Source organism: Sinocyclocheilus grahami, unplaced genomic scaffold (assembly GCF_001515645.1).
Source record: "Sinocyclocheilus grahami isolate Dianchi unplaced genomic scaffold, SAMN03320097.WGS_v1.1 scaffold159.1, whole genome shotgun sequence".
NCBI lineage: Eukaryota > Metazoa > Chordata > Actinopteri > Cypriniformes > Cyprinidae > Sinocyclocheilus > Sinocyclocheilus grahami.
In genome coordinates, this window is record NW_015505338.1 from 46,584 (window position 1) to 73,444 (window position 26,861).

Sequence of the window (26,861 nt, forward strand, 5' to 3'; positions counted from 1 at the left end):
ACAGAAATATTTCAAATCTAACAGACCAACATTAAATAGACTAGATTGCTCTATAATAAGCCTCAATACACATTGTTTGTGAAACCGGGGGTAAAACTATAAGTAGGTGTCATAGATTTTCAGTTGTTGTTTTTTTTTAGCTTCTGTTTTCATGGACTTCTAGTTTGTTTTTGTTTGTTCCTTTTGTCCTTTGTTCTAGTTTCCCGCCACATATTGGTTGTCATGGTTATTCATTTAATTATCACACGTTTTTGTCATTATTTCCTCATTTACCCTGTATTTAATCTGCTCTTTTTCACCTTTCAGTTGTCGGTTGTTTGTGGCCAGTTCACACTGTTATGTCTGTTTGTTCCTTGTTTAATATGCTTGTATTTTTAATCAGCTTTCATCCTCTTCATCTTCGCACTTTCTGTGACAACAACTAGAGCCCTGCATTTCAGCCTGACTTTTGTACGCCCCTCGGGCTGGGCTTCAGGCCATTTTTCACGTCATAGTTCGGTGGTTCTTTGTATTATGACTTTCAGTTAGTTCAATAAGTCTCAATAAAGTACAAAATCTTTCATCTCAATGTGTCTTTTTTTTTTCAAATTCACATTCAAATGTTTATGTTGTTTGTTTCATAACTCCAAATTGATTAAATAAACAAGTCCTCACTGTTATTGTATTTTATATTTAAATAAACAAATTCTCACACTATTATATTTATAATTAAAGAAACAAATCCTCACACTGTTATTATATTTTATATTTAACCCAAATATACTCGTAGATGCCACAAGATTTGCACATTCGAGTCAGCAACATTTACAGTAGCATAACAGTGTATGCAGTAGCTTTAATATTAAACATATAATTAATGTCGCCGGACAGATGGCAAAAATAATTATTAATTGTTTATTCATTAATAATTATAAAGATCGGCTACTGCAAATGATGTAAAGGTTTTGTGAAATAAGAAATATGATTCTGTTGACGTTGAGGAAAGCACGATTATCATGTCCATGTTAATATATAGCACTACAGTAAGACTAAGTGTGATACATTAATTTTACACAAGAGTTCAATAAACAAGTATTTCAGTCATTCTTGAGAAGTGGGACAAAACAGGGTGCAAAATTGAAAAAATAAAACCTTGTACTCAGACAAATGAAACTACATTTATGCATCTTATATGTACTAAGCTACTGAGCTATGCTTTGATACAGCCTCCCAACTTTTCTCTTTTTTAACAAAATGTGCTTTTTTTTATAGCTCGGACTGTGTAATATAATTTCAACTTTATCTTTAACAGCATTCAAGATGTTTTTAACATAAGTATATAACAATTTGGATATAGATTTATCGGCCAACATATCGGTTATCGGCTTTCAAAAATAAAGAATAATCGGTTATCGGTATCGGCCAAAATTTTCATATCGGTGCATCCCTAGTATAATACACTTTACTATAGTATGGTTCAAAAACACTATATTTACTATAAATTACTATAGCATTTTTTTCACATGTTTATAAATAAGCGTAATGTCGGATAGTAAAGACAACGAGTCAAAGAATGAATTATGTAAGGATTTAGAAGATTAAACGTTTTGCAAAGCCAGAAATCATCACAATACCATATAGTCCTAATTTTGAACTGTGCATCTATTGTTTTCTCATTTCAAACCAAACTAATGTCTTTTTTTAAGCTTTGATATGGAAAGAGCTTTCTCATTTACCCCCCAGATAACCTTCACCATGTCAAAGAAGGGAAAGGAGGAGGTCTCTGACATTTCTCCTGTCTTATTCCTGGACACAAGTGGACAATCAATGCGCTTCTATGTGAGACCCGGCCCAACTAAAACACAACTTTACCCTCTGGTAACTAACGGGGGAGGCACTTTGTGTCGCAATCAAGAGCCCGGAGCCATTTTGCTGATCGATCCCGGTGACGCAACTACTGTCACAGCGAGCTCCGGACAAAAGTACGTCTCTACGAAATACATCAAAGATTGTGTAGAGCAGAACCAGCTGTTGAATCTGGACGACTATGTGATTAGCGCGGGACCATCTGTCCAGACGAGGATGGCGACCCGTCATCAGAGCAATGGGCGGTTGGGTTACTCGCCTGAAGACGACGCAGCCATCTTGAAGTTCATGGAAAAGCGGCAACATGAAGCCAAAGGCAACCTGGTTTGGAAAGAGATGGAGAAACGGCGCGTGACCGAGCACAGCTGGCAGTCCATGAGGGATCGGTTTCTAAAGCCCCTCCAGCTTAAACTCGTGAAGAAGAGTCCCACGAAAAGAAAACCGCTTTGTTTTACGCAAAGCCCTTTGCGTAAGAAGAAAGCCACTGAGAACTCAGAACCTGAGAGGGATACCTTACAAAACTCTCCTCAAAAGCCAGTCATTGTGTCGGATTCATCTGAAACACAAATCGCCACAGAAAACAGCGTGTGTCCAGCTGTGAGGACCGACCCTCAGCCTTCTCCTGAGGGAGCCAGTTCTCCTCCAGATGTGGCAGATGCTGCAGGAGAGCCGCCGCAGGCCTCAAGCCATGACAGTCAGGACGAGTCTCCTGTCCCGGTCCAAGAAGAAGAAACACCAGAGCCTGAGATGTCTAAAAGACCTACATTAGATGAAGGTTGTGATGGACAACACGTTCCGGATGGTAATGTTATTCATGGTTTTATATATTGTGTTGTTCCTCAACAAGTTCTGTTTGTAAACCTTCTCCACTTTTTTTCAAATTCAGGATCAAAGGAACATTCATCTCCCAACAAAACAAGTCAAAGTACCTGCAAGGCCTCCATTTTTCCTTAACAGATCTTGCAAGCTGCTTGGTTAAAACTGAATTTTGTTTAAGCTATTTCATACACAGCTACACTATTGACAATATGGACCTTTTTGCCCGCGGAATTTAGCTATTAATACACGTTTATTACAGTTATGACACTGAAGCGCTCAGTTCTTACCATTCTAGGTATTGTAGCTAACGTTTTAGATATGATACGCCCAAATGCCATAATTTTCTATAACATTTTATTGTGCTTTTTAAATGTAATGGTTATTTAAGGACTGAGGCGTTAATTATTAATGTCCAGAATGCTGCTGAAGAGTCATCAACAACTGTTGCTTTTCTCAGCGCTGTTCACGGTGGCCCAATCACTGCCGTTTGTGCTTACTAGGATGCAATCCTAATTTAATCAGATGCAGAGTGAATAGATTCATATTAATAGATTTAACTTAATATAAATCCGTTTTTTTTAGCCCTCTAACGTCCCCTATAGGAATAACTTTTTGGAAAAACATTTGCCACCCAGTGGTCTTTTATGGATTTTATGGTTCGCATTCGTTCATGTCTAAACATATTTTGGCCTAAAACTCGCCCCATAGCCGTGAATCCTTATGTGTTAAAAGAGTCACACAACTAAATTCCTGCAGAGGGCTCTTCATGGCTCATAATGCCTTTAATCGTATTCAAATCCTTTTGTGTTAAATAATAATTTTGTATATTGAATTGTATAAACATTAGAATCGGTTGATTCCAAATAGTGACACTTGATGTATAAAATACACACCCGCTTGTGAAGCGATGTTGTAAGCAAAACGTCTCTGATTGGTCCATCCCAAAAAGAGATGAGAAAAGTAACAGAAAACACGCCGTCTCTGAAATACTTGAAACTGCGTCCCGGACAATAATTTACACATAAATAACGACAGCAGAGAATACAAATAATGCTGAGATAAAATCAAACAGAGAAAATATAAAATTAGAATTTTTAAAATATAAATCCATCGTGACTAATGAGAGACACTCTCCGGGCCACCAAGCCCCGCCCATTTTATCACACAGTTCATTCACGGTCATCCGACCGCTTCTTGTATTTCTATGCTTAAAGGCAGTGACTGTAGACACATTTAAAGAGGAGAGCCCAACAACAGCAATCTGCTGATCACAAACATACACAACACACCAAACCAGTGAGTACTGCAGGAGAAATTAACCAAACGACAAGCGTTAACGTCGCTTTATCGGTGTATGTTGTATTTGACATGTTATCGTAGCAGCTCTGGCTGTCATATGTGTTCAACACGGAGGCTGAAACACATTAAATATGGGTTTTCTTGCGCATATGCTGGGCATTTTAGACCCCCGACAGTCACTAAATGATATTTGAACACATTAAACACGGCCTATGTTAGCGGGAGAGTGGCTAAAGAGAGAGTATGTTTATGTTATGTGTATGTTTGTATATGTTTGCTCAGATAACAGCATGTAAACATTGAAACTACAAGTTATTTGCAGGTTTCACTGTAGTTTGAGACTGTTGTCAAAATAATTTCTAGTCTACTAGTCAGCATTTTATGTAAGTTAGCCTATCTGTATTCTTTATCCTATTCTTTATCCTGTTGTTATTAGACTAGAGGATGCTATATGTAATGCTATAAATGTTTACTATAGTTAATTATGATTTTATAATTGATCTGTCTAGTAGCAGTATGAGCTCAAAGGGTGGCACTGTCCTGTCCCGACGCAGCTATCGCCTGGCATCCGACACAGACAAACCCAAAGTCACAGGTGTGTCCTTATAAAGAGATTTTATTGATGTAAACCCACTGTAAATGGATTAATCATCAAATGTACATATCTTTTTTAGGAATTGTGAATGAGAAGCTACTGAGCGACTATCTGCACCATGTGTTTCCTGCCTCCAGTAAGACGGGACCGGCATCAGCGGCGCACAGGTTAGTGGATTACCCAAGAGTCCTCCTTGTTTTGGGGTCTTTTTGGGTTGACCTTTTGTATGTAGAATGTTCCTTTGCGGGGGCGTTTGCCTTGTATGCACAAACATACACATAAGCACATGCACACACTACCTTCCGGTCAGGAGTTTGAAAAATAATTTATATTTCTTAAAGTTTTTGAAAGAAGTCTCTTCTGCTCACCGAGGCTGCATTTATTTGATCAACAATACAGTAAAAACAGCAATGCTGTGAAGCAGGTTAACATGTAAATATATTGTAAAACGTCATTTATTCCTGTGATCAAAGCTGATTTCCAGCATCATTACTCCAGTCTTCAGTGTCACAGTGTCTCATCAATATGCTGATTTGCTACTCAGTTATTCTCAAATATTATTGATGCTCAATTATTAGTAATGGCTCTTATGTTATGTTATGTCAGTGTTGAAATTATCACTATTTTCATGATAACCGTGATGATTTTTATTCCCCCCTCAGGATTATTAATGCATAGAAAGTTCAAAAGAACAGCGTTTATTTGAAACCGAAATCTTTTGTAACATTATAAAAGTCTGTACTGTCACTTTTGAACAATTTCATACATCCTTGCTGAATATCGCATTATTTAATTGATTTATTTATTTATGTTTTTTAAAATCTTACTCGCCCCAAACATTTGAATGGTAGTTTTCACAAAAAATGTGACCCTGGACCACAAAACCAGTCATAAGGGAATTTTTTTTTTAATTGAGATTTATACATCATCTACAGTAAAAGCGGAATAAATAAGCTTTCCATTGGTGTATGGTTTGTTCGGACAATATTTGGCTGAGATACAACTATTTAGAAATCTGGAATCTGAGGGTGCGAAAAAAAATTGAAATTCTGAGAAAATCTCCTTTTAAAGTTGTCCACATGAAGTTCTTAGCAATGCATATTACTAATCAAAAATTAAGTTTTAATATATTTACGGTAGGAAATTTACAAAATATCTTCATGGAACATGATCTTTACTTGTTTTCAACCCAACTTTGGGTCAAATATGGACTAACCCAACTTTTGGGTTAAAAATTCAATGTAAAAATTTAACCCAACGGTTGGGTTAGTCCATATTTGACCCAAAGTTGGGTTGAAAACAACCCAGCATTTTTTTAGAGTGTAATGATTTTTGGCATAAAAGAAAAATCAATAATTTTGACCCATACAATGTGTTTTTGGCTATTGCTACAAATATACCCCCAGCGACTTAAGACTGCTTTTGTGCTCCAGGCTCACAAATATTAAGTTCACAAAACTGTTTTCCACAGCAAATTGCTTTTGATTATATGTGTAATTAATCATATGTGTTTTTGTATATTTTGTTTTATTTAACAATTTCACAATATTATTAATCACATTTTTAGATCATTAGTCATCAAATCCTCTGTAAATATTGCTTGCCAATTTAATCTTAAGCTCTCTTACATTTCAAGTCATTTTAAGGTGTTTTTGAAATGATGGTGTGTGAGTGAATGAGTGGATTACTGTTTTCCCTGCCTATAAATCAACCATTTGACTCATTCATGCATATTTTAAACAATTTGTGAGTATTTTAGGGCTGTGATCCTTAAATCGAGTCTATTAATGTCACCTCTGTGTACTCGTTTTAAATATGCCTGACAAGATTTTTGGTATATTGGGAAAAGTAGCTATTGTTACACTGAATGGCTGTACTTTTATTGTTTTAATTCTTGAAAACCTATTTTTGTCTTCGGCCCTTACATATTATTTGATGTCATATTTAGTTTTGAATTGTGAATTCATTTTTTCACCTGCATGTTTTTGAAGCATGATCTGCTTCATGTTAATCAAGTGCAGCTGGTTATAGGAGGAGGGGCTTCTTGTTCTAGAGGGCATCTGATTGGACAGAAATCTGTGCAGGGCAGGATGAGTCATCAGTATTTTTTACTCTGTTTAACTTATTCGGCGGATCGTAACAAATCATGAAGAAATGAAGTTTGCTGCATTAGTTGTTTGAGTGGAAGTTGCTGGCCTCGTCCCGCTCTTGATCCCAGCCAGTGTCTGGTTACTGGAGCTGATCTATACATAGAGCGTGATGGGACATGAGAGAAAGCTGACACTCACAGAGCAGTGAAGCGGCTCATGTGTTTACATATCTTCATCTCTAATGCTGGATTTCATGTCAGGCGTCATGATGGGCGTCTGTCAGCACTGCATAAAACAGCATTGCTGCCATGTGACACTAAACTTCATTTATTCACAGATATTTAGCTCGGAAGAAATTTGAGAGCATCATTTGAATGCTTTTCTTTTTTTAATGTAAATATAAATTCAACGCTTATGATTTCCGTTTATTTCCAAATTGTAATTCTATTCTGAATCCCATCTTTTCAATGTATCGCTTACTTTATAAATAAAATGCATTCTATTTTCTCTGATATGTCTAGTTGGATCAGTCGGTCGTTGTCTAGTCTCTTCAGTGTGTGTGAGCTGACAAGCGCCGCTCATCTGGTATGATGTTGTGATACGTGAGTGGTCATGTGCGGATCAGTTGAACCGGTGTCGTGTCTCGTCCCTGTAGGAAAACCCTGATGTTCCAGGATCTCGGAGCTCATCTGGAGAAGCTGCTGGCTGAAGATAATGTCACTGAGGACAGCAGAGGTCAAACACTTACACATACACTGCTGAGCGTCTCACAAATTACTGGGAAATTTAATGTATTTGCTGAAAAAAACACTTATTTTATGTAATATTTATTAATAATTCATCAGTTATTATTGACATCTACTGTACCCCAAATATGTTTATTTATTCGTTGATTTATGTGCTAATTTATGTTTATTGATTGATTGTAGTAATGTTTTCAGCCATGTTTTCATTATTTTATTTCATATATAATTCTGTATATCTAATAGATCCATTATTATATATTGATATATTAATTTATTTGAAATTTTATTTCTTTTTCTGTACAGATCAGATAGAAGGCTGTCTTGGACCTTCAACTGTTGTCCTGGATCACAGCAGTGGGTTTGAAGGGCTGTTATTTGTTGACGATGACCTTTTGGGGGTGAGCAATTGACATTATATAAATTTGTATTTTATTTTAATTGATTTAAAGTAAAATAAAATATAAAATAAATGAATAAATACATTTAATAAAATTTAGTAAATAAAATTTCATTTTATTTTAAATAAAATGTAAAATAAATTCTTTAAAATATTTAAAATACAATAATTTATTTAAAATAAAATAAATTTTTTATTCAAAGTAAAATAAAATAAAAGATTAAATAAAATAAATGAATAAACAATTAAAAAATAATGTATTCAATAAATTTCATTTTATTTTAAATAAAATTTAAAATAAATAATTTAAAATATTTAAAATACAATAATTTATTTAAAATAAAATAATAAAAGAAAATTACTTTATTTTATTTAAAGTAAAATAAAATATAAAATAAATGACTAAAAACATTTAATAAAATTTTGTAAATAAAATTTCATTTTATTTAAAATAAAATGTAAAATAAATTTAAATATTTAAAATACAATAATTTATTTAAAATAAAATTAAAATAAAAAAAATATTTTATTTTATTTTATTTTACAACTGCCAAGTAAACTTATAATTTAGGGGTGTGTTCACACCTGTCTTGTTTGGTTCAATTGAATCAAACTCAAGTTCGTTTCCCCCCTTGGTGCGGATCTTTTGGGCAGGTGTGAATACAGCAATCGCACTCGGGTGCGCACCAAACAACCGCACCGAGACCCAGCTGAAGAGGGGGTCTCGGTCCGCTTCCAAACGAACTCTGGGTCGGTTGAATGGATAAACCAATGAATGGATGACCTTAAGCACACGTGTGGTTTTGTTTACAGTTTCTGGTTCACTTGCAAAAAGGGCAGTGTGAAAGCGAACCGCACCAAACAAAACAAAAAAAAATCAACATTGTATTTGTTCCGGACCAAAGCAAGTGAACTAGTGGACTTTCCTGGTGTGCATACACCCTAGGTCTGCTTTAAAATAATATTTTAATAAATAATAAATAAATAAAATTCAGGTCAGTTCACTATTAAATTGACTTGATGGTGAGAAGTCAATTTAGTCAGTAACACCAGGAAAGTGTATTATGAATTCAAATGGGGCCAATTTTCACTTTTTAGACCGGTGTGTTGTTTACTCTGTTAAATGTGTTCAGTTTTGTTCTTCCTCTCTTTTTGGATTGAAGGTCATCGGCCACAGTAACTTCAGCTCCATCAGAGCCACCACTTGTGTTTACAAAGGTAACGTTTCAATGACTAAACTGTACCATATAGTGAAATGCTAATTCTATGGTGCTCTTCGAAGTACCTTGAAGTAAATGCAACCTAAATTACTATACCATAGTACCACTGCAGTACTGTTTTTAATAGTTTTTTATTGGTTTTAGGGAAATGGGTCTATGAAGTTCTCATCTCATCTCAAGGCCTAATGCAAATCGGATGGTGCACACTGAACTGCAGATTCAACCAAGAGGTACAAGCCAGTAACTTCACCATTTAGAGGTCGATTCTGGAGTGCGGAGCCGTACAGATTGCATATTCACTCTTAATAGTTAGCTAGCTCTCATGGGAAGCTTTCAAAGCCGCATCACGCAGATTAATCTAGATTAGATGACGACTGTTCGCTCTGCTCTTAAAATCCTTTTTAAATCTCAGATTTGGCTTAAAGGTATAGTTCACCCAAAAATGAAAATTCTGTCATTAATTACTCACCCTCATGTCATTCCAAAGCCGTAAGACCTTCGTTCTTCTTCGGAACACAAATTAAGATATTTTTGATGCATTCTGAGAGCTCTCTGACCCTGCATAGACCACAATGTAATTACCACGATCAACATCCAGAAACGCAGCAAGGACATCGATAAAATAGTCCATGTGACATCAGTGGTTCAACCGTAATTTTACGAAGCTACGAGAATACTTTTTGTGCACAAAAGAAAAAAGAAAAACGACTTTATTCAACAATTCGTCTCCTCCACCCTAGCACCATTTTGGAGAGTAACGTTATCCACTGAACATAAACAGCGTATGCTGTTCTGTGTCAGCCGCACCACACGGATACGCTTTTTACGTAGTTTACGCTTTGATTTGAACGAAAACAACGTATCCACGTGACGCAGCTGACACAAAACAGCATACGCAATTTACGTTTATAATACAATAATACAAAGAGAATACAAAAAGTATTCTCGTAGCTTCGTAAAATTACGGTTGAACCCCTGATTTCACATGGATTATTTTACCGATCTCCTTGCTACGTTTCTGGACGTTGATCATGGTAATATCCTTGCTGTCTATGCAGGGTCAGAGCGCCCTCAGAATGCATCAAAAATATCTTAATTTGTGTTCAGAAGATGAACGAAGGTCTTACAGGTTTGGAACGACATGAGGGTGAGTAGTTAGTGACAGACATTTCATTTTTGGGTGAACTATCCCTTTAATCCATCTGTGAGATTGGTTTGTTCAAGTCGATTACTGCCAGATACGGTACGCTGTGGATCTGTGTTTGTGTTCAGGAAGGGGTCGGGGACACGCCGGACTCGTACGCTTACGACGGAAACAGAGTTCGCAAATGGAACGTGACGACCACCAACTACGGCAAGGTGAAAACACAGCGTTTCACACATTCAGTTCAGCGGTCAGGCTCAATTTGTGCTTGTGAATTTTATTTGGCATTGACAGTTTGGTCGTAGTTTGCTTGTTTAAAGACTTACGTAACCGTCATATCAAACACAATTCTGATTGGATGAGCCACATTTTTATGAAAGCATTGAGCCACTCAAGGCCATACATAGTAGTACATTTTAACACGAAGCCTCTCATTATTGATTCTTTTTATTTCTTTTGCTTTAGTCCTGGGCTGCTGGTGATATCGTCAGCTGTTTGATAGATTTGGATGAGGGAACCATTACGTTTTGTCTGTAAGTATAGTTTTATTATTGGATGTACGTTATAGTTTGGTATGAACGCATGAGAAACTGATGTGAAATTCTAATTAGTAGACATTAACGGACATATCTGTGAATTGTTGTTAATAGCAGTATTTTTTTTCTTTTTCAGTAACGGACAGTCTCTTGGTGTTGCGTTCAGCAATATTAAGACGGGGCCAGGCGTCGCATATTTCCCTGCAATCAGCCTTTCCTTCAAAGAGTCTGTAGCATTCAATTTCGGCAGCCGTCCTCTCAGATATCCTTCTCATTTTAATGCATATACATACAGATTTTATGTAATGTGTATGACATACATTTTAATTTATTCTAAAACATACAATCATAAATTATTCAATCTAATTAGGTAGTAATTAGAAGTACATATGTGACCATGGACCACAAAACCAGTCATAAGGGTAAATTTTTTGAAAGCATAGGACAATATTTGGTCGAGATACAACTATTTCGAACTTGAACAATAAATTGATATTTTTAGGACTTCAGAATAAAAGTAGATGTATATGTTAAATTTGTAATATTTAATCGTTTTATTTATTAATAATATAAAGTAATATATTTATTATAAACACATTATATATGTTTATTTAATACTATTTTTATTGAATAAAATTATTATATTTATTTCAAGGAAAACTTGAAAAATAATTTACAAGACATATTTATATTCTAACATTTTAAGTGATTTGTTTTAATAATATAATTTATTTTTTAGAAATACATGATATATATTTACATTTCATATAATATGTTTATTGAATAATAATGTAATATTTATTTCAAGTACAACTTGAAACTTGAGAATATATTTATAAGATGTCAGAATAAAAGTAGATGCATATTTAAATTGTAACAAATTTAATTGATATATATGGTAACACTTTAGTATAGGGACTAATTCTCACTAGTAACTCAAAAAAATCTGTAATTTTGACCCATACAATGTATTTTTGGCTATTGCTACAAATATACCACAGCGACTTAAGACTGGTTTTATGCTCCAGGGTCACATATATTATACATTAATAGTTTTATTTATATTATTTATAAATATGATTTATTATTTACAAATATATTATTATACATACACACATGCTTAATATTATTTAAGATTTTCAAGTACTTACATTTATTTATATAATATTTATATATGTATAATGTAATATGTTATATAGTATATTATAATAACTAATATATTGCACTTTAGTATAGGGACTAATTCTCACTAGTAACTCGTTGCTTATTAGCATGCCTATTATTAACATATTGTCTGTTTATTAGTACTTATAAAGCACATGTTCTGCATGACCATATTCTACATCCCTAAACCTAAACCAATACCTAAACTTCATAACTACCTTATTAACTATTATTAAGCAGTGAATTTGGTGTTTATTGAGGCAAAAGTCATAGTTAATGGTTTGTTAATTGCGAGAATCGAACCTTAAAATAAAGTGTGACCGACATATTTATTAATTATATAATGTAATTATAATGTAATTATATGTGACCCTGGAGCACAAAACCGTAGCACGGGTATATTTGTAGCAATAGCCAAAAATACATTGTATGGGTCAAAATTATTGATTTTTCTTTTATGCCAAAAATCATTAGGATATTAAGTAAAGATCATGTTCCATGAAGATATTTTGTACATTTCCTACCATAAATATATCAAAACTTAATTTTTGATTAGTAATATGCATTGCTAAGAACTTCATTTGGACAACTTTAAAGAAGATTTTCTCAATATTTCGATTTTTTTTGCACCCCCCTTAGCTTCCAGATTTTCAAATTGACAAAATTGACCCTTATGACTGGTTTTGTGGTCCAGGGTCACATACAATGTTTTTAGGTATACCTTAAAAACCCTAAAAACAAAACATGTGAAACCTTAGACCAACCACAAATGCCTAAAACCCTTAACTCATCTGTTCCTCACGTACCCTGTGGAAGGTTACCTTCCTCTTCAAAGCCCACCAACCACTGACCTCATCAAAGCCAACAGACTCCTGGGATACCTCAAGACAGTCCTGTCCACCTCCATCGACACACAGGTGCCTACTGTAGAGTGTGTTGCTTCAGAATAGAAGACAATGCAGTGTGATGTATCAATCTTTAAAACAAAACTGAATGAGAAGACATTTGATTTTGTTTTTCATCAGGATGAAAAGCTTGTGGAGAGAGACAGCGGAGCCTGGCAGATTCAAGGAGATCCCACCATCCTGGTCACCCTTGCACATATATTCAACCACTTCGCACCTCTCATGGTAAATCACTCAGAGTTTCCGTAAAACCATTGTCGTTGTTCCATAAACCACTTTATTTAATGCTAATGTGTGTGTCTGCTAGTGCAAAGTGTACTTAGTGGAGGATGTGCTGATGAACTTCCTGTTGAGTATTTTGGAGGGGGGAGGATCTGTCGAAGAGCATCCTCTTATACAACAGCTGCTGGACCTTTTCTGGCTTCTCATGGAGGTACAGACTCAAAACGTCTGGAATGAGATTGGATATGAGTTTTATTCTTCTGAGACTGTAATTTTTTCTTCTCCTCCTGAAGGACCACGAGGTGAGCGAGTGTCTGAAGCAGCTGATGATGTCTCTGCTGAGAGCGTATCGTTTCTCTCCCATCATCCCTGATCTGGGCTTTCAGGTGAGAAACCCAATGATTGCTCTCTCATGCAAATCCATTTCCCAAGCTGTTGTAATGTTATATTGAAGTTTATTGGTGCTGAGAACGATAGAACCGCTGACAGGAAGGAAAAAGGAAAACATTCTTGCATGCTGGGAACTTGTACTTCAAAGCATGTTCACGCTTAGCGTCTGCATTTGTGTCTAATCAGAGGCAGAGAGGTGTTGACGTCCTCCTGGCCCATTGATGTTCATGGCAATTATCAGCAGGGACATGGGCTGTGTGCCCATCCTATTTGAAATAAATGTCTTGTTAAAATGAAAAGGACTGAGGCACTTTGTGTTGAGCTTGCTGTAATGTGTTTGATGTCCACGGTTGTGAGAGGGAACTGGCAACATGTTGATCCAAATTATTACTGTGGCAGCCAGTGCTTAACAGATGGAAGCTTTATTGAAACCTGTTTTCTTTCTCTGTCCTCCAGATTCATTACCTTCGTCTGACCACAGCGATACTCCGGCATGAGAAGTCCAGGAAGTACCTGCTCAGCAACGTCCTATATCCTCTTGGTTATAACTTTCATAGGACACTTTACCTTTTGAAAATCACTCCAGAAAGGCCAAAAAATTGAAAAAATCTATTAATAAGAAATATATTCATAGCATTTTAGCATTCTTGCATTCTTGTGGCCATTACCTACTGAACTTCACTGTAGATCACGTAGATGGATAGAAAGGTGAAATAAAATACGGTCGATGTTTCATACACGTGAACTATGGACCTGTTCCATTAAATTTGACAACCATAGTGTGTCCGAGTATTTTATTATCTTTATTGTAAAGAATAATAAATCTATTTATTTCTTATGAACATTTTGTATGCAAGTAGATATTTATGTAGATGTTGATAAGTAGGCAGGTAAATGCTTATGATGTGTCATAAGGTAGACATTTTTAGTAGGTAGCTAGATTTCAGATATATAAAATAGGTATTATGTCAATATACAGTGGTGTGAAAAAGTTTTTGCCACCTTCCTGTTTTTTTAATTGTTTGCATATGTCACACTTAAAAGATTCAGATCATCAAACAAATTTTAATGTTACACAAAGATAACCTGAGTAAATATAAACTGCAGTTTTGAAATTATTATTTCATTTATTAAGGGAAAAAAGCTGTCCAAACCTGCCTGGCACTACGTGAAAAAGTAATTGCCCCCGAAATCTAATAACTGGTTGTGCCACCCTTTGCAGCAACAACTGCAATCAAGCATTTGCGATAAATGGCAATGAGTCTTTCACAGGAATTTTGGCCCACTCTTCTTTGCAGAATTGTTTTCATTCAGCCACATTGGAGGGTTTTTGAGCATGAATGGACAGTTTAAGGTCATGCCACAGCATCTCAATTGGATTTAAGTCTGGACTTTTACTTGGCCACTCCAAAACCTTAATTATGTTTTTCTTGAATCATTCAAAGGTGGACTTGCTGGTGTGTTTTGGAGCATTGTCCTGCTGCATAAACCAAGTGTGCTTGAGCTTGAGGTCACAAACTGACGGCTGGACATTCTCCTTCAGGATTTTCTGATAGAGTGCAGAATTCATGGTTCTGTCAATTATAGCAAGTTGTCCAGGTCATGAAGCTGCAAAGCAGCCCCAGACCATCACACTACCACCACCATGTTTGACTGTTGGTATGATGTTCTTTTTATGAAATGCTGTGTTGGTTTTACGCCAGATGTAACGGGACACACACCTTCCAAAAAGTTCAACTTTTGTCTCATCAGTCCACAGAATATTTGCCCAAAAGTCTTGGGGATGAACAAGATATTTTTTGGCAAATGTGAGACGAGCCTTTGTGTTCGTTTTGGTCAGCAATGGATTTTGCCTTGGAACTCTCCCATGGATGCCGTTTTTGCCCAGTCTCTTTCTTATTGTTGATTCATGAACACTGACCTTAATTGAGGCAAGTGAGGCCTGCAGTTCTTTAGATGTTGTTCTGGGTTCTTTTATGACCTCCTGGATGAGTCGTTGTTGTGCTCTTGGAGTAATTTTGGTAGGCTGGCCACTCCTGGGAAGGTTCATCACTGTTCCAAGCTTTCTCCATTTGTGGATAATGACTCTGACCATGGTTCGCTGGAGTCCCAAAGCCTTAGAAATGGCTTCATAACCCTTTCCAGACTGATACATATAAACTATTTTGTTTCTCATCTGTTCTTGAATTTCTTTAGATCGTGGCATGATGTGTTGCTCTTTAAGCATGCTTCACTTTGTCAGACAGGTTCTAGGTTTAGGGAGATGGATAGATATGTTGCTAGGTAGATGGGTCAATAGATTATGCTATATATTTAGGTAGAGGGATAGATATGTTGCTAGGTAGATAGGTCAATAGATTATGGTATGTATTTAGGTAGATGGATAGATATGTTGCTAGGTAGATGGGTTAATTGATTATGGTATATATTGAGGTAGATGGATAGATATGTTGATGGGTAGGTAGATGGGTTAATAAATTATGGTATATATTTAGGTAGATGGATAGATATGTTGCTAGGTAGATAGGTCAATAGATTATGGTATATATTTAGGTAGATGGATAGATATGTTGATAGGTAGGTAGATGGGTTAAAATATTATGGTATATATTTAGGGAGATGGATAGATATGTTGCTAGGTAGGTAGATAGGTCAATAGATTATGCTATATATTTAGGTAGTTGGATAGATATGTTGGTAGATAGATTGATGGATAGATATGTGATGTTGAGATTGAGGTGGTTGTATCAATATTTATGTAGCTAGATTTATGAAAATATGTAAATAGGTGGATATTTAGTAGATGGGTATGTGGATATTTAGGTAAGTATTTAGATTATGGGCATATAAGTAGTTAGATACGTTTATGGATTTATTACAAAATATATAAACTCTATACACAATTACAATTTTGATAAAATTTTGGTCATAGTACAAGCATTCGATTTAACTTTCCAGTAGTTTTCTCTGGCTGTAAGGAAGAACTGCCTAAACAGACATGTTAGAAGCATTTATCTTGTGGATTTGTATGGGTTTCGTTCCTTAACAGCATCACGTTTGACGTGCTCCGGTCTGTGGTCTTCTTCTACATCAAGACCCCTCTGAGAGTGAAGGAGGCAGGGCTGGAGGAGCTCATCCCGACCACCTGGTGGCCCACACGCTTCGACAAAGAGGTCAGAAACATCCGGACACATGAGTATGAATATGAATAGCATTATATACACAGGCTTCACAAAAGCTGTAACCTGAAATGATCTCGTCAAGCGAACACTAATCTGAAGTGAGCCCTGGTTGAAGCGACAGATGAATAATTCTCCGCTGTCTCTCCTGACGCGTGTCCAGGGCAAAGATGAGAGGGACACACGCGAGGAGACGGCCGAGGAGAGGTTGAGACGGCGAGCGTACGAGCGCGGCTGTCACAGACTGAAGAAGAGGATTGAGGGTATGTCACACAGACAACATCAGATCTGCAAGCGTATCTGTCACTGTGACACTCAGCTGAACCTGTTTGTGTGTGTGCGTGTGTAGTTGTGGAGGAACTGCAGGTTCAGATCCTGAGGTTAATGCTGAACAACAAAGACAAGGGGATGGTATGTTGATGCTTGTTTTGCACACGTCTGCTCGCACATTTATGTTTTATTATATTTATAAAATGTATGATATGGGAATGTCAGAGAATGGCCCATTTAGACAGGAAGACCCAGTCTGACCTACATGAAAAGTGTCAAACTGTTTTTTTTTGTGTGTAAAAAAAAATCTAAATGGGACAGTGTTGTTATTGTGAACTAAAACTATCAAAAATCATTTTGATAAATTGAAATAAAGCTAAAATAAAATAAATAAATATTGTAAAAAAAATTAAATTTAAGAACATAGAAACTGGTGCCTTTGGAAACTAACTTGAAGTTGAAGTACAAACCCGATTCGGAAAATGCAAGGTCTTCCCTGAAAGAGATGACGTCTGGATGGGAGAATATGTTGTTCTAGAACTTAGATATACCTTTCAGCATTGATGGTACCTTTCCAGATGTGTAAGCTGCCCATGCCACACGCACTCATGCAACCCCATACCATCAGAGATGCAGGCTTCTGAACTGAGCGCTGATAACAACTTGGGTTGTCCTTGTCCTCTTTAGTCCGGATGACATGGCGTCCCAGTTTTCCAAAAAGAACTTCAAATTTTGATTCGTCTGACCACAGAACAGTTTTCCACTTTGCCACAGTCCATTTTAAATGAGCCTTGGCCCAGAGAAAACGCCTGCGCTTCTGGATCATGTTTAGATATGGCTTCTTTTTTGACCTATAGAGTTTTAGCCGGCAACGGCGAATGGCACGGTGGATTGTGTTCACCAACAATGTTTTCTGGAAGTATTCCTGAGCCCATGTTGTGATTTCCATTACAGTAGCATTCCTGTATGTGATGCAGTGCCGTCTAAGGGCCCGAAGATCACGGGCATCCAGTATGGTTTTCCGGCCTTGACCCTTATGCACAGAGATTGTTCCAGATTCTCTGAATCTTTGGATGATATTATGCACTGTAGATGATGATAACTTCAAACTCTTTGCAATTTTTCTCTGAGAAACTCCTTTCTGATATTGCTCCACTATTTTTCGCCGCAGCATTGGGGGAATTGGTGATCCTCTGCCCATCTTGACTTCTGAGAGACACTGCCACTCTGAGAGGCTCTTTTTATACCCAATCATGTTGCCAATTGACCTAATAAGTTGCAAATTGGTCCTCCAGCTGTTCCTTATATGTACATTTAACTTTTCCGGCCTCTTATTGCTACCTGTCCCAACTTTTTTGGAATTGGGTTTGTGCTATAATTACTGAAACTAAAACTGGAAAAAAAAAAATAGCTAAATAGAAATATTCAGAAAAAAATATATATAACAGGAATAGAACATATTCAGAAATATTCATAGAAATAATTAGAAAAAACTAAATCTTATAAAAAAAAATCACAAAAGCACAAGCTAAAATTTAAATGAAAACAGAAAATATAAAATAAAGGCTTATTCAAGATATTAAGAATTATAACAGTATTTAACACTGAAATTGAATGAAACCACAAAAATATAAATATCTAGTTATTAAATTAATCTGGTTTATATAATTATTATTATTATATTAATTTTCTTCATAATATCTAGTACCCTAACAGAAACCTTTTTTGGGGGGGTATTTTTACATTTCAACTAAGATGTTGTTTAGCCCAAATAAGTTTTTTTTTATTTACTTAAAGGGGTCATATGATGCGATTTCAATTTTTCCTTTCTCTTTGGAGTGTTACAAGCTCTTGGTGCATAAAGAAGATCTGTAAAGTTGCAAAGACTAAAGTCTCAAAACCAAAGAGATATTCTTTATAAAAGTTAAGAGTCAGCCACGCCTACCTAAAACGGCTCGTTCTAACACGCCTCCACATACCTGCGTCACTGTCTGGGAAGATTTGCATAACGCTGCCCAAATGTTCACGCAAAGAAAGAAGGCATAACTTTTATTCTCGCTGTAGTATTGTTGTTGACTCTGCAGCCATGTCCTGAAGGCGCTGTGTGTTTCGTTGTGAAAGCGAAACTACTTTGTTTGGTCTTCCAAAAGAGGACGATATCTGCTTCGTCATGCCTAGAGCTGATCCGTGCTGGTCGCTGAGGGAATACATCAACTTCGCGCTGTGGATCGCTGGATCGGCTTTCACCGTGGACGAAGCGGAGTCCAGCCCGGGGTCGTCACATGTGGTTGCCGCAAGCCCGCCGGCCGCTCCTTCGTTGAATCCGCCGGCCGCGCCGTTCTCAAGCCCACCCGCTTCCGCTCACTCAAGCCCGGCCACTGCTCACTCTAGCCCGCCGGCCGTTCCTCACTCTAGCCCGCCGGCCGCCTGAACCTGCAGAGTAGCCTACAATGCCGGCTGTTCTGACTCACAGTCTGTAAGTAAGTTTTTATATTTAAAGGATTTGCCACTGACGATTCAAACGCGAGTTTTGAGCAGTGTAGGGTATCGCTTGTAATTTGTCATTTCTCCGATCACAAATGCAGGCATGGTTTTATGTTTACGCGGCGCGATGCAACATGTAAAAAGACAGTATAAGTCATCTTAATCCATAATTATGTCCCCACTGGATGCAACAAATGCCTAGTTTGTGATGGGTTTTCATGTTTTTACCTCATCGCTCCGGCCGGACAGGGCATCATCACAGTATGTTAAGAGACGTAACATTTCCGTCTCACGCTTGAGGTATTCGGCCAATCACAATGCACTGGATAGCTGGCCAATCACAGCACCCCTCGCTTTTTCAGACCGATGAGCTTTGTAAAAATCGACGCATTTCAGAAAGGCGGGGCATAGAGGAGAAACAATAATGTACAGTATGTGTTTTTTTAACCTTAAACCGCATAAACACATTTCATTACACCAAATACACAAAATAATGTTCTTTATAGCAACATCATATGACCCCTTTAAATTTATTTTATTTTTTTTATTTAGTGAGATTTTTGTTTATTATATTTGGGAGTTCACCATAAAAATAGCCTATATAACTAGTACTACAGTGTATGTCTTCAGAAGCCATATAATGGTTTTGTGTGATCAACAGAACATAATTTAAAGGTATAGTTCACCCAAAAATTCATTAATCACTCACCCTCATGTTGTTCCAAACCCATAATACCTTAATTCATCTTTGGAACACAGATTTTTTGCTGAATGTAAACAACACTGATTACATTGATTACATTCTGGGGTACTCTCCAAAATGGGGGAAGACGGTAACTCTGGGAGAAGAATTGCTTAATAAATTATGTTATTATTGTTCTCTTTTGCGCACAAAAAGTATTCTCTCTGCTTTGTAAACTTACGGTTGAACCGCTGATGTCACATGGACTATTTTAACGATGTCCTTTGCTACATTTCTGTGCGTTGATCGTGATAATATCCTTGCTGTCTATGGAGGGTCAGAAAGCTCTCAGATTGTATAAAAAATATCTTAATTTGTGTTCCGAAGATGAACAAAGGTAATTAATGACATAATTTTTATTTTTGGTTGAACTATCCCTTTAACTGAGACTACACAAACGATTGCCATCTAGAGAACGATTAATATTCAGTTAAAAGTTGTGAATGTTTCTGATCCAACCTGTGTGCCGTAATTACCTGTGTCTCTTTTTTTCACAGGGCGAAGCTTCTCGATACATTTTCCTGAACAAATTCCGCAAGTTCCTTCAAGAGAACGCCAGCAATAGAGGGGTAGGACACACAGGACAGCTTTGGCCTCCTTCATACCATATATGTTCCATATCGGCATAGTATCTAGATATTCTTTATCTGGATTGGATATTCCTTTACATGTGATGAGTAGATCATAAGATCACAGTCTATTTCTGCAAAAGTAAAAGCTACAAACCCGCCACAGAGCATTTGGTACGATTTAAAGAGCTCCTGCCACGGAAGGTCTTCCAATCAATGCTGCAAACAGGACATTTCAGAAATATGTTACTTAATGTGTTTTGATGACTGGTACATCTGCTTTGTTTTTGTTTTATTAGTTCCAGTATCATATCAATTGGCAAATTGTGCTGACATAAAGGATGTAACAATAAAGACAAAAGAAGCTTGAGGGTTTTATAATTCTCAGTGCATGCTTTTTGGCATTGAATCTGATGTTCCCTGCTTAAACTTCACAGAAGTAAATGAATATGGCCATTTTCTGTAACGGGATTGTTATTGATAGGATTGTTTCAGTTAATTTGCAGTGATCAGGCTTTTTATTGGAGGGTTTGATGTTTGTCTCATGCTTCAATTGATGTGATGTTGTTTGTGTGTTCAGAACCCCACAGTGTTGTGTCCTCCTGAATACATGGTGTGTTTCATACACCGGCTCATCACGGCCATCAGGAGCTACTGGGATGAAGGCAAGAGAAAAAGCCCAGGATCCATCAGCAGTGAAGGTACACATTTCTCATTTATATAAAGTGATAAATAAAATGATTTTTTTTTTCATTTTTATTGAAAAAAAAATAACACACACCTTCCAAAAAGTTACACTTTTGTCTCGTCAGTCCACAAAAGTCTTGGCAAAACTGAGACGAGGCTTTATGTTCTTTTTGCTCAGCAGCGGTTCTTGGATCTTGGAACTCTGCCATGCAGACCATTTTTGCCCAGTCTCTTTCTTATGGTGGAGTCATGAACACTGACTATATATATATGAAGAGTTCATTTGCAAAAACCGATAACTCCATTAAAATTTTTATTTTCAGAAATCACGTTTTTTTTTTATTGCACATTCCAAGTAATATCAATCAAACTGAATTTGGGTTGTTTTGATTAAGTAATAATAACTTACAATAACTTAATAATAACAAATAATACAGGTAGGCCTAATTTACAAAATTAAAGTTCATTGAAAGTATGTTTTTTTTACATATTAAAAGTTTGTTTTATAGTAAAAGCAGATAACTCCAACAGTCGTTTATTGGCAAAAGCAGATAGCTCCACGTTTCATGTTTTAGAGTTTAAATCTTTACAATCTCCTCAGATGACAATGTAGATGCCTCACAAACGTTGTTGTTGTTGTGATCATAAACTGTATGGCTGTGATTACATGCAATACACGGAGCTTTTCCCTCACCATTGTAACGCGCTGCTTTTGCAAGCTTCCGTGAAAACGTTTCAGCTTTTATTTTCCTTTTTCGCCCTGAAGAAGATATCACAGGTTCATCAAGTTCGTCGAAATGATCCATCCTTGATCACTTTTAGTCAGCTTTGACGAAACTCCTCTCAGCTAGCACGTCTTTTCAAAGTGAACGTAGCCTTGTCACCTGACATGAATACAGCGCGCTGATTCACTAAAATGGACTTATTAATTTACAAAATTAAAGTTCATTGAAAGTATGTTTTTTTTACATATTAAAAGTTTGTTTTATAGTAAAAGCAGATAACTCCAACAGTCGTTTATTGGCAAAAGCAGATAGCTCCACGTTTCATGTTTTAGAGTTTAAATCTTTACAATCTCCTCAGATGACAATGTAGATGCCTCACAAACGTTGTTGTTGTTGTGATCATAAACTGTATGGCTGTGATTACATGCAATACACGGAGCTTTTCCCTCACCATTGTAACGCGCTGCTTTTGCAAGCTTCCGTGAAAACGTTTCAGCTTTTATTTTCCTTTTTCGCCCTGAAGAAGATATCACAGGTTCATCAAGTTCGTCGAAATGATCCATCCTTGATCACTTTTAGTCAGCTTTGACGAAACTCCTCTCAGCTAGCACGTCTTTTCAAAGTGAATGTAGCCTTGTCACCTGACATGAATACAGCGCGCTGATTCACTAAAATGGACTTATCGGCTTCTGTTCAAAAACAACAAGGGCGCTTGTCGGTTTCTGCAGTAAAACACGAACTCGCGATTTTTTTTTTTTAAAGTGGCGTTTATCGTTTTTTGCAAATGAACTCTTCACATATAAACACAAGCATTTCATTTTCTTCATTATGACATCAGGACAGTTGTATCACCCTGTCATGTTTGACTTTATGTCCCCAAAACTTTCAAAACAACTTTTTATTCAGAAATTAAAAACACATTTCAGAAGATTTGCATTCAAGTAACTGAATGTATGAATTGCCGCCTTAATCTTTTTTTAAACGGGTTGTTAGCAAGGCAAGTATTGTTAAATAAAACTTCAACTATAAAAAATCTTTTTGGTAGTTGAAATAAAGCTAATATATATAAAAAAGAAAATATTATATGACAAACTTCCAATGAAAACTAAAAATCTTTAGAGTTGATGCACAAAAATTAAAATAACAATTTTAAGTTGCAGCAACTAAAACTCAAATAAAAATAAATGAAACCTACATGGTTATATTTAAAAACATTATTATAAATGATGTAAATCAAAATATAATTCAAGTCACTTAAAAATGTATTTAAAAATGAAAATAAAAGCTAATTTAAAATATTTATAAAACCCAAACAATATATAAATAAAACTAAAATAACTCTGCTTATTTCTTTATTAGTGAGAACATAATTTTACATTTTTGATTTATTATATTTGTGAAGACAAATTATAAAAAGGGTTCATAAAAAAGAATATTAAGAATATTTTTGTTAATTTGAAATATAATAAAATACAAATAGCAATAAAATACAAATAAATACAAAATAAAATATGCAAATAAAAAACCTGAAGTAAATGAAAATGTTGCATTGGCTGTTAATGTAAACTTAAGGCACTGAAATTATAATTGAATGTCATGTCATTGACCCCATTTGTGTTCCCGTCAGATGCGTACGTCCCCCCTCAGCTCTTCTACAACGGGAAGGTGGATTACTTTGACCTGCAGCGTTTAGGAGGACTTCTCTCGCATCTGAAGAAAACGCTCAAAGGTTGGTAAAAAACACATGTAAAGTGTGTTTCAGAGGTTTGTCAAATAATTACCCAGCATGCAGCTGCTCTAGACACCACCAGAGGGAGCAGAAGGTCAATTTGTTTTGAGTGTTACTCGCACTGACAGCAGATACAATCCAGTCGGTTAAAACCTCTGAAGACAAGAAATAAAGCTTTTCTGTATGAGGTGTGGCAACAACAAACTTTTTCATTTTGTTTGTTTTCAGAAGCTGCTTTAGTGCTTGCAGACGTAACGATTTTTAATCTTCCTAGACGTAAACAGAGACGTGCAATCTCATATTGATGTGCCTGTTATGTTCGTTCTGTTTGGTAACTCTTGAAATTTCACTATTGATCTTTTCAAAGCTACCAGACGAATGGTTTAGATTGATCAACCCCCCAAATTAGTTTTAAATTGAGACCGAATACATTGTACACTTCCTGCAGGGTGTTTTCTTTTTCTTTTCTTTTTTTTAGTTTTCCGACTTAATTATTAACCTCAAAAACATTGGTGGTCGTTACTGTGATTTGTGGCATCATTAAAATTTCTGAAATGATGGGATGAGATGGAAGCTGGCGGCGTTCAGAAAGACCGGGATGCAGATGGATATTGATTTCCCTCAAGGCAGCGGTACATGCCGCAAAAATATTGACGAACAGCAGGGAACACGCTAAGATAGAGGGAAGGAGGATGAAGGAAGTGGTTGAGGGTTGTGCCTTTGATGTAATGATATGTTCTTTTGTGGTTTGCGTTAGATGATTTTGTTTGTCTGAGGTATTTGACAGAAGTTCGCCTGGATTGGCTGCAATTTCTGTGGTGAAGTTCAAATTTGTATATGGCCCAAAAGACACAAGGATCTGAATTTAGGTGTCAGACAGCATGACGCTTGAACAGAATAATTAACATTAAACATAGCATAGAATTGTTTAATGAATAGCAACATTTACATTTTAAAATGAATAAGCTTTAAACTTTACATTTTTACATTTGAATTTTAAAGCTTCTGATAAAGAAACTAATCTAAATCTTGAATGACCTGAGGTTGAGTACATTTTCAGCAAATTTTCATTTTTGGGTGAACTATTCCATTAATGTCCCAAAAGTGTCACACATCACTAAGTTTGTAGCATTGCTCATTTGAGTTAGTTTCACCTCCACACTACATATGTGGTTCATGAAATAACTTTCCACTTCATAAATGCCTCCAGAAACTTGAGAAGTGGCCTCGCTGCTTGTACACCATGAAAACCCAATGATCCCATTTGCCCATATTATAGTTATCATTAAAAGTGTCAAAATAGTAAAATAAATCTGACCTTTGACATACAATTTTCGATGTATTATGATTTGAGGCTCACGTAATCTGTTGTATTATACAGAGCGGATGGTACGTAAATTATGAATCAGCCTGGTACTATTCACCCATTGTGATTAAAATGAAAGGCATCTTCGACAATTGTGTTTGTATACGCTTGTTTCCAGGGCTCGCATTGAGGGGGGCTGTGGGGGGATGGCATCCCCCTGGTCAAAAAAAATGACAAAAAGCATGTCACTCTGTAAAACCTCCGTCCCCCCTTACCATCCCCTTTGGATTATTAATTTTGTGTATTACGTAAAACTTATCATGCACATAAAATGTTAAAATTCTCTACTTATGATAATTCACCAACTAAATAATGGCGATTTAGCCAATTAGAACTCGTTACTGTAACAAGCTGCGCACAAGCTCGAAGCAAGTTTTCGTAATTTTTCGCGCAAAACCGGTTCAAGCGTAATTTTTGAAGTTCTTGATCACAAATGCAGACAGAGTTTTATGTTTACGCGGCGCGATGCAATGCGACGCAACGCGTAAAAAGACAGTATAAGTCATTATAATCAGTAATTGTGTCCCCATTGGATGCAACAAATGCCTAGTTTGTAATGGTTTTCATGTTTTTGCCTCATCGCTCCGGCCGGACATGACATCAACAGTATGGTGAGGGGCGTAACATTTCCGTCTCACGCTTGAGGTATTCGGCCAATCACAACGCACTGGATAGCTGGCCAATCACAGCACACCTCGCTTTTTCAGACCGATGAGCTTTGTAAAAATCGACGCGTTTCAAAAAGGCAGGGCATAGAGGAGAAACAATAATGTACAGTATGTGGAAAATAATGTGTTTTTTTAACTATAAAATGCATAAACACATTTCATTACACCAAATACACAAAATAATGTTCTTTTTAGCAGCATCATATGACCCCTTTAAAACGAAGACAACAGAAGGTATGATTTTTCCTTGATTAGAATTTAAAGACATTCCCCTGACATAACGTTATTGTGCTGTGTGACTGTGAGGGACTGAGAGACGATAGGAGAGCTGACAATATCCGACTTTTAAAAAAAAAATAAAAAAAACACGTCTTGAGAGTCCAAAAGCATTCACTGCGCGATGAAGCCTATTAGAATGGACTTAGAATGCCCTTATAATTCCAGCAATGAAACAAAAAATATCCATGTATGAGTTTTGTTTTATATTCATTGCACAAGCAATGCTCTTTTCTGAATATCAGCACCTGATCATTACATGTGCGCTAGCACAAATGTGCTATTAGTTTAATACAACAGTGCAGGGCAACACGGTGTTCTGTTCCTTGAATGAATCTGTTTTTGAACGAATTGACTGAGCCAGTGATTCAACTGTCCATTCAGATGGACTCACTTGTTTAGTTTCTGACTGAATCAGCCGTTTTGAACGAATCGTTTGATTTGATTCACTAAATAATTTATTGAAAGTGGGACTTGCTGCCACCTACTGGCAGTTTTATTGTCTTATTTATTTATCTATCCATGACAGACCTAAACCAGCCAAGGTGCCAGCACAAAAACACATTCAGCAAAATATTGTTTAATTATCAATATTGACCAAAATTCCTCCATTTCAGGCCCCAGAAGAAAGAAAAAAACTTATAAATAATAGTCCTTTTAATAAGGCTAATTTTTTTTCTTTAAATAAAAACCTTTTTTAAAATGATAAATTTTTATATACCATACCAACCCCCCCCCCCCCCCCCCCCCCCACCCCCCCCACCCACCCCCACCTCCCCATCTTTCTTTCTAGC

General features: G+C 36.3%; 2 protein-coding genes across 2 annotated transcripts in view; both read left to right on the forward strand.

Moving 5' to 3' along the window:
• The first annotated feature begins 1,722 nt into the window (after positions 1-1,722).
• Positions 1,723-2,799, forward strand: LOC107592835 (telomeric repeat-binding factor 2-interacting protein 1-like). Its single transcript, XM_016282403.1, has 2 exons — positions 1,723-2,647; positions 2,732-2,799. The coding sequence occupies exons 1-2, from the start codon at positions 1,735-1,737 to the stop codon at positions 2,797-2,799; spliced, it is 981 nt and encodes a 326-aa protein (XP_016137889.1). The 5' UTR covers positions 1,723-1,734.
• A 1,094-nt stretch (positions 2,800-3,893) lies between these two features.
• rnf123 (ring finger protein 123) overlaps positions 3,894-26,861 on the forward strand; it is a 156,912-nt gene continuing 133,944 nt past the window's right edge. Inside the window, exons 1-21 of the mRNA XM_016282404.1 lie at positions 3,894-3,960; positions 4,473-4,558; positions 4,638-4,725; positions 7,304-7,383; positions 7,698-7,792; positions 8,955-9,009; positions 9,156-9,241; positions 10,284-10,370; positions 10,621-10,688; positions 10,828-10,953; positions 12,658-12,772; positions 12,881-12,985; positions 13,068-13,193; positions 13,276-13,368; positions 13,829-13,902; positions 16,428-16,545; positions 16,715-16,814; positions 16,901-16,962; positions 20,545-20,616; positions 21,197-21,317; positions 23,656-23,757. Coding sequence (XP_016137890.1) covers positions 4,480-4,558; positions 4,638-4,725; positions 7,304-7,383; positions 7,698-7,792; positions 8,955-9,009; positions 9,156-9,241; positions 10,284-10,370; positions 10,621-10,688; positions 10,828-10,953; positions 12,658-12,772; positions 12,881-12,985; positions 13,068-13,193; positions 13,276-13,368; positions 13,829-13,902; positions 16,428-16,545; positions 16,715-16,814; positions 16,901-16,962; positions 20,545-20,616; positions 21,197-21,317; positions 23,656-23,757 — 1,852 coding nt within the window. The 5' untranslated portion in view covers positions 3,894-3,960; positions 4,473-4,479. The remainder of the gene's footprint in view (positions 3,961-4,472; positions 4,559-4,637; positions 4,726-7,303; positions 7,384-7,697; positions 7,793-8,954; positions 9,010-9,155; positions 9,242-10,283; positions 10,371-10,620; positions 10,689-10,827; positions 10,954-12,657; positions 12,773-12,880; positions 12,986-13,067; positions 13,194-13,275; positions 13,369-13,828; positions 13,903-16,427; positions 16,546-16,714; positions 16,815-16,900; positions 16,963-20,544; positions 20,617-21,196; positions 21,318-23,655; positions 23,758-26,861) is intronic.

Excerpts from the sequence above, each read along its gene's own strand:
- LOC107592835 (XM_016282403.1), top strand. The coding sequence starts at position 1,735 with ATGTCAAAGAAGGGAAAGGAGGAGGTCTCTGACATTTCTCCTGTCTTA. Across the intron at positions 2,648-2,731 it reads TGGACAACACGTTCCGGATG|GATCAAAGGAACATTCATCT; the intron begins GTAATGTTATTC and ends TTTCAAATTCAG.